General features: G+C 42.2%; 1 protein-coding gene across 1 annotated transcript in view; it reads left to right on the top strand.

Annotated features, from left to right (window-relative positions):
* The first annotated feature begins 9092 nt into the window (after positions 1-9092).
* LOC139282448 (A-kinase anchor protein 13) overlaps positions 9093-14431 on the top strand; it is a 74679-nt gene continuing 69340 nt past the window's right edge. Inside the window, exon 1 of the mRNA XM_070902172.1 lies at positions 9093-9125. Within this exon, the coding sequence (XP_070758273.1) occupies positions 9093-9125 (33 nt within the window). The remainder of the gene's footprint in view (positions 9126-14431) is intronic.

Below are 14431 nucleotides of genomic sequence, written 5' to 3' on the forward strand. Positions count from 1 at the left end.
GGTATTCCCAGGCGGTTTCCCATCCAAGTACTAACCAGGCCTGGCCCTGCTTAGCTTCCAAGGTTGGGCGTGTTCAGAGCGGTATGGCCATTTGTTTAATTGACACAAAATCTAAAATGTGAAATCAGATGTTTTTTTGGCTGAGACCAGTCCCCCGTTCACGACAAATTGTCGGTTTTACACTTGGTTTTTGTATGAATTAAACAAAAACATGTTAGTTAGAACATGTTAGTGAGTTTTAGAGGTTAGAGGTGCTTTGGACAGAGCTAGCTGCTAGCTTCATATTTACCAAAGCAAAACAGCATAAGCAGATTTTCCAAGAAGTTGAACTATTCCTTTAAAAATATCTACAGACCGTGGGGAAACAGAGCGGGTGGGGGGGGGGGGGGGTATCAAACCTGGGGAGGAGCGCTGATCAAGGCCCAGGCCCTGATTACAGGCCGGACCCCAGTGTGCCTCACAATAAGATAATGCTATCTCGGCCCACAGGTATTTGGTTTCAGTGGAGAGGGTAATAACTGTCACCAAACACTGAAGAGACCTTTCATCCCCCGGCCCTGTGTTGTCAGCCAGCGCTTGTGTGCAGTCTCTGCACAGAGGCAGCTTTTGTGTGGCAGGGTGAGGTCACGTCACCACGATGGCCTCATATCTGTCCATAGACACAATAGCTAGGTTTGATTAAATCAAACAGCCATGACTATCTAAATGGTGGTCAACATGGTGTGTCCAAGTTACTGTGGTGGCGTTGTTGAGGAGGTGACGTAGTCCTGACTAATTTAGCCGTGCCCCAGAAGTGCGGAGCTGATAGTGAACCGTAAAAAAAAGAATCACACAAGAGTTCAACCCACAGTACATGCACTTTGCTCTCTCTGGGGTTTGGTGCTAAAGGGGAATGCAGTCAGTGTACGACATGTTGTAGTGGTTGGCCAGTAACTAGTGGTTAACCAGGGAAGAAAGCATGAAAGGTTAAACAAACGTCTGAGTTAAACATCAAACCCAGCTGAGCCACACAGAGCCTTAATCCTCCCTCAGTGTGCCACATTTGAAGGCTTTGGTTGCCAATGTTATGTATTAATTTAGGAAAGTAGCTGCTGACAAAATGTACTGGTGAATTCCTCATGAATTTGACTGATAATGGTCATCATCAGGAGTTTTAGAAGTCTTGCGTTATGAGGCAGACGTTCATATTTGGAATGAAACTTTAATTTGGTCAGAAAAGGGCAAAAAATTTAGTTTCATGAAGTCTTTTTTTCTACATCAATTTTGAAATGTGAAATTTGATTTAATATCCATCCCAAGCTCTAGCTCTTCCAAATCTAAAAGTGTATGACATGGAAAAGACAATAAAAGAATAAAATTAAGTTAAGAGGAGTTAAGATGAAGATCATATGAACTCTGTCTCTCACCAGGCTTTAAATCAGCCTGAAAGCTCTCCCTGGCACTCTGTGGTGGAGGTTTTATCCAAAGCTCCTTAGGGCCTGTGTCCACATACTGTTTTTCTCTGTCAGAAAAGCGCTGGCAGGGCGCTGAGGAGCATTGGGGTGAAGCGCTTGTGCGTTTTTGTTACTATGACAACAATATCTTAACGTTACGTTAAAGGGTTTACTACCCAACTAACAACAAGCTTACGCGTAGGGTGATAAAAGCACAACGCTCACCAGTAACATTAAGTGGCTTTTCTGTCTCTGTCTCTCCAGCGCCTTTCTGAAAAGTTGAGAGATTTTCAACCAGAAGTGCTCGGAGCCAGGTGCAACGCCTTTTCTCTAGGTGCATACACTCTGTCCTATTTGGGAACAAAAAAAGATGCTGGTGCTCAGAAAAAATGCTATATGGACACATGCCCTTACTGTACCACGATCCAAGTAGGCACTGAACCCCTCAACCTGGCACTCTCGAAGGTTCCTAGTACCATTGCTCAATTTGAAATATCTGAATAGACAAAGGTGCCTCTTGGTGATGTTTTGTATGTTTGTCATATGTATGTATCCATGGAACAAAATAGACTAAAACAGGCAGAAAGAATGAGGTATCCAGGCCAGGTTGTCCTTGTTTATACTAGAGGGGGTGCGCCTGCATATATAAGCCACAAACTCAGTCCTGCCCCTCTCTGAGTCCCGTGTCTGTCATCATGGAGCTCTGGTGTTGGATGACACCTCAGGTCTATATTGGGCTCCTGTCCCTCTTTACAGGTGTCTCCATGTCCTTGACTGCAGCTCTCTATGCACAGCCAAATTCAAAAAGCTTCACGAAGAAGCAGCCCCGGGTAACTGTTGTCCCCACAACACCGTTCTGCATTGACATTCTTCAAGTTAATTAATGGCCAATGGGAGGTTTTTGACCTAGAAAGACTGCAGCATGAAAGCTTTGAGGCTATAAAATGCTGATGTAAACTTGTATGTTGCCTGTTATGTACGTTGAATTCAAACGTGTGACGTGTGTTATTTCAAGTGTCTGTGCTGGATTTTGCACACTGTATGTCTCAGCAGCTATTAGCATCCACTTTCTGCATCATGGCATCATTTATCCAGGAAAGGTTTGATGAGCCCTGTGGTCTTTTTCAGCAGCAGATGTTAAGATTTAAATGTTGATCAGTACAATCACCTTACATGCATTGCTCAATGGCAGTTGTTTTGATAAGCGTCATTTGTTCATTTTTTAGATAGAAACTGTAACAAGTTAAAAGAATGTGTAGTTTAGGCAAGTTGCATGCAATGAGATGCGGTGTTGATCATTGTGAATTTAATTTCCCAATATTGATGCCATTTTGTTGATAAGATTAGTAGGCAGCCAACTAAGGTGTGATAATGACCCTGTAAGTGACTAAAAGGGCAGCGCTATACTGCAAACGGGCACGTAGATCATGGCTGTGGGGTGGAGTTAGGTTAGCCACCTTTGGATCATGCATGAAACCATACTGCTTTTATTTCCTGAAGCGTTTTGGTTTTGAAATACTCAGGCTTTCAACGGTCTCCTAGCAACCGACGAACCCTGACCTGCACCTAACACGTGCGTTTGTTTTAGTAGTTTAAAGAGATGTGGCCTTTGGCCAGGTGTTCCTACAGGAAGTCTCTTACAGACAGAGCTGTGTTTGATATTGGGTGATACGCTGTAGTCATAGTCTGTCCTGTGCATGTGTTGGGGAATCCACAGCTGATCATTGGGAAGGGTTTAGGAGACAGTCTGATTAATGAGTTGTGAAGCTAATCCTATTCATCCTCCCATTCACGCTGCAGTCACATGGCTATTATGGCTTATTTTGATAGCCAGGGGACCTGTGGAAGCCATAACAGGTCCATTCACAACCCTGACTCGGTGTATCACCACTCCAATCCCAGCATTGAGGGGCTTTTGTCTCCTGATTTATTGGTCCATTTGTGACGACTGTTCACTTGAACGTGGCTGATGCCCTGCTTCTTTGTGGCCTTCCTGCTGCTCAGGAAGAAAATTCTGTTTTAACAGCAGTTCAAAGGCAGTTTCTGCCGTAATGGAGACTCGAAGGAGCTCGGCTGAAGGCTGGCTGCACCCAGTGTTTTAGGTGGAGTTAATGGGTTGTGTAATCTCTATAAGCAGGTGTCGGGTGGCCATGGGGTGAGCTTAGGGGATGCCATTTCTCAAGGTTCTTCTGTTACCAGAGAAGAAAACTAAGTTTGGTTTTGATACAAGGTCTTTTTCTGAATTATATGGATGATATGCAGGTTTTTATTGACCCATTGTGTTTGAAGAAAACAGATTGCAGACAAGAATATATGTTTGATGGTATTATTTGGTGCAGGTTTTGAGTCAGTTCTTGAGGATGAAGGGTTTCACCGAAAAAAAATGTCAGTTTCAAACTTAATATTGGTCTCTGTTTCATTAAACTTAAGCTTTGTGAAAAGCAAGAGTATAATTGTGGGATTTTGTTTCTTTTTTTTTCACACATGTATAAGATATAGGTAGAAAAGTTCTCCAGTTTAACCATTATCCTGACGTGTACACTGTAACTTGACCTACAAGTCCAGGTATCCACAGCACCAAAATATCTTGCATTAAATTGGCCGAAACTTGTGTATCTCTGAGAAAATACTGCAGCCTTTTGTGATACAGAAATCAATGTATTGAGTTTAGAGCTGGGCGATAATATCAATTAATGTGCAATATCGCACTTGACCATATTGTCATATTCGAGTTTTCAGTGTTTCAGTGTAAAGGGGAACGCTCGGCTGGTAACACACAGGTGCAATTAGGCTGTGGGTGTGGTCCTTACTTAATCAAAAGTACCAACACCCCACTTTGAAAAACGTTCTGCATTGTAAACCTTACTAAGGTAAAAGTAAGTATATAGTAGTATATAGCAACATTTAGTAGTCATTGTGCAGTGAAATGGTCCCTGTCAGTGTTTTACTATTATATATGATGTTTTCAGATTAATATTACTGCTGCATTAATGTGTATGTTTTATTTTGCTGCTGTAGATCTTTAAGGTTGAGCTGAAGTGAACTACTTACTGTACTGTATACTGTTGGGGAGTTAATCTACAGGAATGCATCCTATTCCACAAGATCATCAAATTTTTGCACTATTTGAGAATTTAGGGTATGTTATTGTAGAGAAAATGTGTATATCGAGATATATATTGTATATTGCGACATAACCTAAAAATATCACGATATTGTTTCTAAGCCATATCGCTTTGCCCTAGTTGAGTCTTGTCATTTCTGTTTCCATAACAGGAATAGTAGTCTGAAATGACCTACACATGTAGCTATCTTAGAAGTCCCCTGTGTACTTTCTGAATGATTGTTGCTGCCCAAGAGGAACTTGACCTGTCACACCCACTATACTGTACAACCATGGGGTCAACTGGAGAAAATAGACCAGACAACGCCTCTTTTTTTTGATGTTTACATAGAACCAAGTGTCTCCTGGTCTCAGAATTAACACCCAACTGTGCGGCCCACACAGCTTGTAGCCTCTTTTTAGCTCAATGTTTTAGTTTGGTTTCATTTACTGTTCAGTGGAATCCCACCTTATGAAAAACAAGTTTGCAGACGGTTCCAGCGAACAAGCTCATACAAGCTGAATGCACGCTATCTGTAGTAATGGAAAGTTTACTGTTTAGCCCAAAACAGCAAAATAAGAGCTGAAAACTGTGGGCTGCTGAAGAAAGCCCAACATCTAGCTAATATAAAGACAGACATGTAGATATCGTATAACTACTTTATTAGCCACATTAGCTTGGTAGGGCTGTGTTTCTGCCTCCTAGTGGTAGAAAATGCCCTCATCAGTGAAAGTGTAATTAGTCGTATACAAACGACCAATGCATCAGTTGGTCCTGCGGTTTTTGAATTGCAGTATTGACGAAAAGATAAAGGTCATAACTGACAAAGTTTCCTTATTCAGAAAAGGGATGTGTTGTATTTCATTTCATGTATTGCATTAGTATTTCCTTCTGAAGTTTACTCTAAAAACACATTATATATATATATGCCCACAACTTCTTCCTCAGGTGGAAGGACATGTTTGCTACTTTGGCTAACTAGCTTAGCTTGACAGTCACACTAAAGTGGGCGTTTTGGAAGTATGTTGAATTGTCACAGGCCCCTCCAGGAATCCAAAACAACCAGTGGAGCGATACATCCTGTGATGGTTCAGTATACTGAATCAGCTTCCTTTATGTATAACTTCCATCCCTGAATCATATCAGAATAAAACTCAGAAACAGAAGTTGCTGAAGTAGGGAAACCAGTAGGCAGCTGCATGGTGACTGAGTGGGTGGCTTGTTTTGAAAAAGGCAATGGTTTGAGGTCATGTAAGCTAATGTGTTTCTTGCTCAAGGGTGTTTAACTATGATACTGAAGTTCCACCGGCATGATCATTGTAATTCTCATTGTCAACTAAATGCCTAAAATGTAAAATATAAGTATTGCTTAGCTGTTTTAAGATGGCACAGGCAGTTGCAAGCTGTACGGTTAAATAAAAATTGAACTCTGTATCTACTGTTTAATGTACTGACATTAGTTATTACATTATTATTACCTTGTGTCATAGATGAAGCTTAAATGTCATCAACAATATTTTTTTAATAGAAGAGTAGAACATCAAAAAAGCTTTTTCTTAAAGATTTGAAGTATAAATATGGTTTCAGATATAGGTGCAAAAATGTGTCGGGGTGTCTCAAGGGCTTTCTGCTCCCTTAACAACTGCGAAGAGGTGGCCATCACAGGCCCACTGTGCTGCTGTGTTCAGCTGCAGGTGTGAATGTGTTGAGAATGTAAAGCAGGGTGGAGCTGATAAAGGGCACGGAAACCTTTCTTTGGATGAATGTTATCAAATCTGTCCTCAACAGTGAAAAGTGTGAATGTAGCAAAGCGCCTTTTTCCTACTAAATATTTTCTCATTGTGCAATGGGTTAGGCCACCTAGTGGTCTATAAGATGTCACGTGGATGAAATGTCACTGGCCCAACACCTGCAACAATCAACAATGGTGTCGATCTGGCCTGTCGAAGCACCCGTGAATAAGACCCCGACCCCATGCCCTCTCATGCACTGTGGAGTATTCATAAAGAGAGCACCAGCAGATGACAAATGTCCAGAATATATAAAAGAACCAGCGAGCCTGTTGGGGACATTATGTGAGAGTCTTATCAGTCAAAGTCGTGCATGTGGTGAAGAAGCTGGTCCCTGGCCCAGTGCACTTAAGGCAAGAGGATTAGACTCCAGAGTATTATTAGAGCTACTGATTATCCCCTTACCTGATCCGCCTAATTCTAGCTCGAGCCTATTTATTTAACAGAAAAGTGGAAAAAATGTTTGGATTGAGTTGCAGAGAGTGAATTGGCCTGGCCGCACTTCAGTGCTCTGTCGAGTCCAACATTGACTCTTTTGGTGTTTTCTGCTGAACTCATTAGGTCCTGGCCTTTTGTCACCGCCTCCCCCGCTATGGGGTTCATGTGATTAATGCACTGCTGACCACTGAGGCCAGCAGCAAGGACTTGTTTTAGTGCCAGGGAACAGCAAACAAAAGAAAATTGTCTCTCCAAATAACTGAGGAGAATACAGGCTCTCAAAGCCTACTAGTCCCTTGACTCATTGATGAATGCAAGTGGGCCAATATCTCTTCAAGAAAGTTCAACAAAAACGTTTCCAATCCATTTGCCCTCAAGTCTATAGCTGCAATACATTTGTTTGGATGTAATTACACACCCACTGCTTCTGACCTTGTGCCCAGAAAACGGCTTTGAGGCCTGCGTCCCAGACTGGGAGTAGGGAATCAAACGTGAACATGAGCCGGTAAATCCTGCTAACTGATCTTCTGGCAATGTGGAAGAGGCAAAGTAGTGTGTTTTGGTGCCTACTTTTGGCTGGGCGATACAGCTGAAGCATTTATCACGATAAAATGTTTCATTTCAGTCAATATCAACTTTTGTCTGCACTCATTTTCTCACTCCATGCTGTTTCTGTTGTCGTGTCACATGTCGATGGTGCAACCGAGCATCACACTTGAAACATGATTGGCTGTTTGCACTGGTAGCAGGTCCATTATCAAGGCATATGATGGGCTGTTTATGAGTCAGGGCGTATTCATTCTCTGTTTTTTTTTATGGCAGTTTGAATTACTGCATTTAAGTGAAACTATTGAACATTCTGTTCTTATTGCCATTGATGAAGTCTCTATTGCCGGCGCATATCGCTGTCATTTTATGGCCCAAGCCTAGCTGAACCTACTTTTTATTTTTGCTTGGTGAAGAACTAATGGGAGGAGGCAGGAGTGCGCAAAAAGTTTGTCCTCATTGTTGTGGCTGTCTTTGAATAAACAAGCACAAATAGAGGCTTGGCAACTTTGGTCGGATGATGAGTTTGTGTGTGTGTGTGTGTGTGTGTGTGTTCCCGCACGTGATTCAGTGTGTGTCTGTTCTGTACTCGTGGACTATTAACCTCCTACAGAGTGTTGGGACGACTGCCAGGGTCAAGCTTAACTGTCACCTTGTCAGCAACAATGTTCTGATGCCGCTAGAGCTGATAGTGCATGCATTTTGTGAAAAAACTAAACAAAACCCTGATGTCTAGAGTTGTGTTACCTAGAGCAATTTGTTTGCAGGGTTTTATTCCAGCAAAACGCTATAGCGGCTCATTTCCCTGAGAACACTGACATTTTAGAAGTTTAACCTATCTTAATATCTGATCAGAGGGTCGGTATCTGTCTCCATGTTTCATGAGTAATTTCTAGCTATATCTAAAATATACCTACAAATAGTAGCTAGTAATCCGAGTCTAATCATTATTAGTTTTGAAAACTTATGAAGTCCATAAGAAAGAGTCCACTTGAGAGCAATGTGGCTTTAAAGCAGGAGCGATATTTTGGGAAAATATGTTTATTTGCTTTCTCGCTGAGAGTTGGATTGATACCACTAAAAATAACTTCCAGTCTGTATGCAAAGCTAAGCTCAATGGCTGCTGGATGTGGCCTTATACTTAAAGAAATACGAGGAGCTGCATGTTATGCTGCATTCACGCAATGTCAACAGAATGGAAATACAGGAAAAACAACGTTATTATTTCAACTTGGGAGTGTTCATGCATTATTCCAAGCTGGTTAGCCCTAGTGCCAACTCTTGTAGTCACACCGGATAAATAGCCTAAATTAGCTACTTTTGTTCTGTTATGCATTTGTAGCAGTTTGTTACCAAGCGAAAGCGGATACAGACAGTGTATAGGGTCTGAGTTGATTGTATCAGTGTCCAAGTCCAACTAGTCGTCCCTTTTTGTAGTCAAAAATAATGACAAAGTTAGCAACTAACTGGCGAACACAGTGGAGCATTAAACGGCTAAAGAGGTAGAGGTAGAGAGCAAACCAGAGCGAAAAGGAGAGTGAATGTTGGATTATAGGCCTGAAACATGACTTCAAATAAATGCTGATGTTGCTCCATATCTGCTGCTAATTGGGCAGCTAACACATTAGCCATATTAACTTTATTAAGTTCTAATATGTTCATGTTTGGTTGACAGCTTGTTGTACTGCCCCAAATATCTGTCTAATATCTTGTATCAGTGTAATAGCATACGTCAAAGCTATAACCTCTCATTTGTCCTTCTCTTTGCAGTGTCCAGGGACATGAAACTCAATCCACAGCAAGCTCCGTTGTATGTAAGTATCACTATACATACTAGAACTTACAGTTCACCCAGCTGGTCTCTTAACACACTTAACACACACTCTTAGTCCACCCACAGAGGTGTTTTCACTTTGCCTGATTAGACATCTTCTCAGGACTGTGTAGGTGTGGACAGACTGTGCCTGAAGGTTTGTGTGTTGGGCGGGTCAACTTGGGCCTTTATCATTCTTATTAGTACTGTATATGGAGTTGGATGACCTCATGTATTTCCTGGAATAGGTCCGCCTGACTTCAACCTGCGAACAGGTCTAATTAACTGGAGTAACTGAAAACAACTGCATGGGTGTGCATGCAGATCAAGTGGCTGGCAAACATTTCTAATGGTTTGCACTATCCTCTGTTGTGTATTGAGTTTAGTCACGTTTAACATATTATCAAATAAATGAAATCAGAACCTCTTTATGGACTGGTGATGTTACAAAAATAGACCCAGATAATTTATAATATCTATCATGGGACAAAAACAAGACCACTGATATGACAACAGGAAGCTGTTCTACGAAACACATCCAATGTTTTTATCCAAAGCAATTTCTTAGAGTATTTTAAGTATGGTTAGGATAAAACCCCCAACCCTGATAATGTCAGTGTCTTGATCCACCCGTTCATGTGATTTCCTTTCCCATCAAACTAAAAAGAACATCTACTTTTTCAAAGCTACATCGGCTTTGTTCGCCACTCAGATTTTGGGTGAAAGGAGCAAAGAGAAAGCCTCGCAGTTTGATCAAGGAATAAAGTACTGATCCACTTAAGGCCTTCTTGAACTGAAATAATTATTCAGAAGAGGACAAATTGATGCTCAGTTTACCTGGAGATGTGCCATTTGTCCAAATCAATAGGTGAGCAGGTAATTACAGCAAAGAGCTTGGTGCCTGGAGAGGACGCGTGACCTCTTGATTGCTGGATGTTCTTGTTAACTGTGAGCTGAAATGTTTTGATTATGCCGACTGTGTGTGTGTGTGTGTATGTGTGGAAAAGAACATGCTGTACAACTAAGTTGCTTTTGTCTAGGAACAGGGTCTAGTAGTCTATAGGATTTCTGTGAAAGAAGTAAAAGGTCTTCACCATGCAATAAAAAGGATTTTATTTCCAGAGGAACTGTGCAACAAGAGAAATTTTGTGGATGTGGTGGGTGAATTTTCAAGATTCTACAAAATTTCCCAGCCTCTTCTTGGTCATGAGCAATGAATTTAGGGTCAGATGTGAAGCTGATTATAATTATTCAAAGCTAAGTTGAAGTAGGGGACCCCCAAACTCTTGCTAGTCAGCTGGGAGAGTAACTTTTTTTGCTGACCAGTGGAGCCAGATGAGGCGGTTCAGGTGGAGGAGGTGCAGCTTGTTGCTGAGGTCCTCCCAGATTGCTGAGCTACCCACTGTGTGTCATGCAGAATGTGGCAACCACCCTGCAGAGGTCATCTCAGCAGCTTTAAACCTCTCGTCTTATTCTTTGTCACTACCCAAAGCTTGTGACTATAGGTGAGGGTCAATTTATAAACGGAAAGCTCATATCCTTGGTTGTCATCGCAGCTTATCAGACAGAGCAGCTGTTTTTCAGGATCCTTCTTACCCTAACTCGTGAGTAAAGCCCCAAGGTGCCTGATTTCCCCCAACAGTTGGATGGAAGAAGCCACTTTCTTCCAAGAATCAACCATTTCCTGTTGTCCTTTTTCTTATATTGACCATTTATAGCTAATTTATAACTTCAAATTACTGTTAGATTACAGTCGGGTTTTGTCAACCTCATTTTTTCAGCCTTTGAACTGTTTTTAAATGCAATTCCAGATAGCGTTAAAATGATCCTAAAATGTCTTCAGTTTGCCACCATGGCACCTGCATTCTTTGATACATATGTAATGAGCAGTGTGTGTGCACGTGTGTGAGTGTGAGACATTTCTGAGTGGGTATCTGAGTGGTTGCAGTGGACCCGTATCGCTAGCAGGTGAAGAGGGCACACAGGAAATGAGATAAGTCAGACATGTGTGTGTGTTTGTGTGTGTGTGTGTGTGTGTGTGTGTGTCTAAAGGCTGGAGTGGCTCACCATTAACCACCCAGACAACCCTATCTATGATTTACAGTCAGACTCTTCAGTGGAACCAGGCGGGCAGTCAGGCCTCATTAGACATCAGGTTTTAGACACTTATCACAGCAGTTGTCAGTGAGATGGCTCATAGGGGTTAAGTAGTCAGCCGGTAATTGTACCGTATTAAGAATACACATTTAGGAGGCTTTGCCATCCAGAGTGACTGAAAATGACGGCCGCCAGTGTGTGAGTCTGAATTTCTACATCACCAACTGTAGAAACTGCCAGCAGTAAGGAGGCCGAAGGTCAAGGCCTTGGTGTTCTTGTAATATCGCTTTGGCTAAAGAATGATTTTAAATGAGGAAGTGATGGGTAAAGAAATGGAGTTTATTTCAGAGAGCAATTAAAGGGAAGTAGAAAGGGTTATGTGAAATGTTGGGCAGAGGATGACTCGCGGAAGCTCTTAAAAAATGAGTTTTCTCTCTTGATAACGGTGAGCGACTCTGATGTTCTGACTGTGAGTAAACATACTATTTACATTCTTGGAATTTAGCGGACAATGTTTTCCCAACAATGTGGCGTGTAATTAGAAGAGCAGGTAGGGGTTCGGTCTCTTAACACAGCACACATGACTGCGGGCACAGAGGCGGTAATGCTGATGGAACCTGTGGCCTCTCTGCCGTGTGATGGTCTGCAGCTGTAGGCTAAAAGGGATGAAGGGCGCTCTAGATGTCAGCAGCTTTTGTAAATCTGAGAATGTGTGTAGTTTCATTAGTACATGTCAATGGCATGTGTGAACAGGAACTGATTGGATGTGTGTCTGTCTCCTGAAACTTGCCAACAAGCTTGTAAGATTTCCATAAATTGTCTTCTAAATTGTCAAGTGGGAACAAAAAGTGGCAACGTTTCTGGGCAAACCGCGCAACGGTTGACAATATTCTGCTTCCAAGAACAGTATGTGTGAATGCCAGCAGGGATGAATCACACTGTCGGGCAAGTGTAGCCGTAAATCTTAAACTTCTTATCACATCAGATCTTTACGGATCATTAAATTTGAGGTGTTGTCCGTAGCATGCTTTTTTTATTGTTTATTATAACAGTTTCCATGCCACAGGACTGAGTTAAAGGTAGAAAGGTAGGTCTACTGCATTTACGGTAATTAAAGATGAGAAAGAAAATCTTGGAGGTGCCATGGGATATCTTGACAATTAGTTTGGGTGCTGAAGTGGAGCAAACCTCCACATTGTGCTGCCTATAGTCAGAAATCCGGCCAGGGGGATAAACATTCATTTAAACTGCAAAGTAAGTTTTAAATTCATCATTAAAAGCAGCTTTGGAGAGAATTCTTATAAATATGTGTGTGAAGGCGTGAAATCAACCGCTGCCTTACCTGGATAGTTGGACCCAGTGCAGTGGCAGGGTGTGTGTGGAAAAGGCTACACTCCACACATGCATATTTAAAAAGAGGGGGCTGGGTTCATAGCCTCCAGCTGTTCTTTTGATGTTGCCTGTTCCCTGTTGAAGCTCCATGATTAGCAGGTCAATACCCCAGCAGGTCACTTTGTTAAGTACTTATTACCAGCAGAGAGCACAGCCATACAGTGTGGTGGCTGAAAGACATCCATTTGTGCACGTCACACAGCTTTAAAACCGCTGGTTTGCTTTTCTGAATTGAAGCCGGACACACGAGAGTCACTTAGAATCTTTCTGTTTTGCATTTTAGTCCTTGTTGTTGTTATTAGAATTATTGTCAGCAGCATCACTATCAGTTTGTGCGTCTGCTTGTTTGCATGCTTTGCAAAGGTTGCTGCATGCAGCTGTGCTTCCTGCCGTCTCCGTTTCCTCCACCTCCACCCCCTGCCAACACATTTGCCTCCAAAAGGACAGACAATGATTTTATTCAGTTGATATTCTATTCCACTCTTCTCGCCTCACTCTTTTTATTCAAACGAGTTTGAATTCATAGATCACTGATTGATTAAAAGCAATCATAACCGAGGAGGTAAGAAGTACCAGGAGGAGAGTGAAAACGCATTATGCTGACAGGATTTTATGACTTTATTCTTTATTTAACTTGTTTTCAGTTCAGTTACAAACACCAGTAGCCAGTGTGATGTTATTTATGTTGGATGGATATTAGTTTTGACAAAAAAAGAGAGAGTTGGTGCCGTCACAAATCATTTTATTGTGATATTATCACTCCTGTGATTTGCCTCCCGCCTTCAGCAGGAGAGAGATTACGATTCCTCCTCTTGCTTTCCTTTTGTTCATCGTGAGGATGTGTTATTTCACACTAATACTTTTTCATTTTCACATGGAGTGCAAACTCACAAGTCCACTGAGGAACCAATCCGTTCAGTATCACCAAACCTTAATTTCCAATCTGGACACGGGATGAAAGATGAGTTTTTAATGGAGAGAATGTCATGCCTGCTGGCTTCCACCCGTCTACAACTCATTTACGCCAGTGCCCGTGCTCTGCTTGTTAAAGCTGAGACCCTCAGTGCATAGCAAAGCCTGCATCCTTCATGCTGCAAGTCAGAGTGTTTAGTCCTGGCCCTCAGAAGGTTACTGCAGGCTCTTTCTCTTCCTGTGGCCTCTGGGCTATGTGGTCGCCTTTGAACACATCTTTCCCCCTCACATTGCTCAGCAGCAGTGGCTTGCCAAACAGAGACTTGCTGGTCCCAAGGCTGCTGGTTAGTCTCGCTGCTGTCAACCTGCTTATCCCCCCCTGTATGTAACAAGGCCCTGAGGCTACCACTTTATAAGCGATGGAGGAAGCACCTTTAACCCTGGCTGGTAAGCTCTCCTCGACACCCTCTCTGGCCACTGCGTCGGGCTGTTCATGTTGGACCGGGCTGGTGAAAAGATTGCAACAGTGGTCGGTTTAAGTGGGATGAAATGTCCCATTATCCCTCCTCGGTGTCAACAAGCTGCAGTCCCCCAGTGGAAAACAGCAAATTTTGAACAATATCCCTATTTTTTTGTTGCTTCTCCTCCTCCTCCTCAGTCTGTCCTCAGATGACTCCACATCATTCCACCCAACGCTCCAGCCACAACATAGCCAATTGTCACTGTAGAAAAAGAGCAGACTGCACAATAAACTATGCATTACTGTTTTTTCACACTGGAATGTTGGCACATTGGCAGAACATCTGATTCTATCTAGTGGGCACAATATAGCTGAGAAAAGATGGATGTATAAATTGATTTTAGGTTGAATTTTTTCCTAAAATCACAAATAACTTGCTTCACCTA

This window comes from Enoplosus armatus, chromosome 1 (genome assembly GCF_043641665.1).
Source record: "Enoplosus armatus isolate fEnoArm2 chromosome 1, fEnoArm2.hap1, whole genome shotgun sequence".
Classification (NCBI taxonomy): domain Eukaryota; kingdom Metazoa; phylum Chordata; class Actinopteri; order Centrarchiformes; family Enoplosidae; genus Enoplosus; species Enoplosus armatus.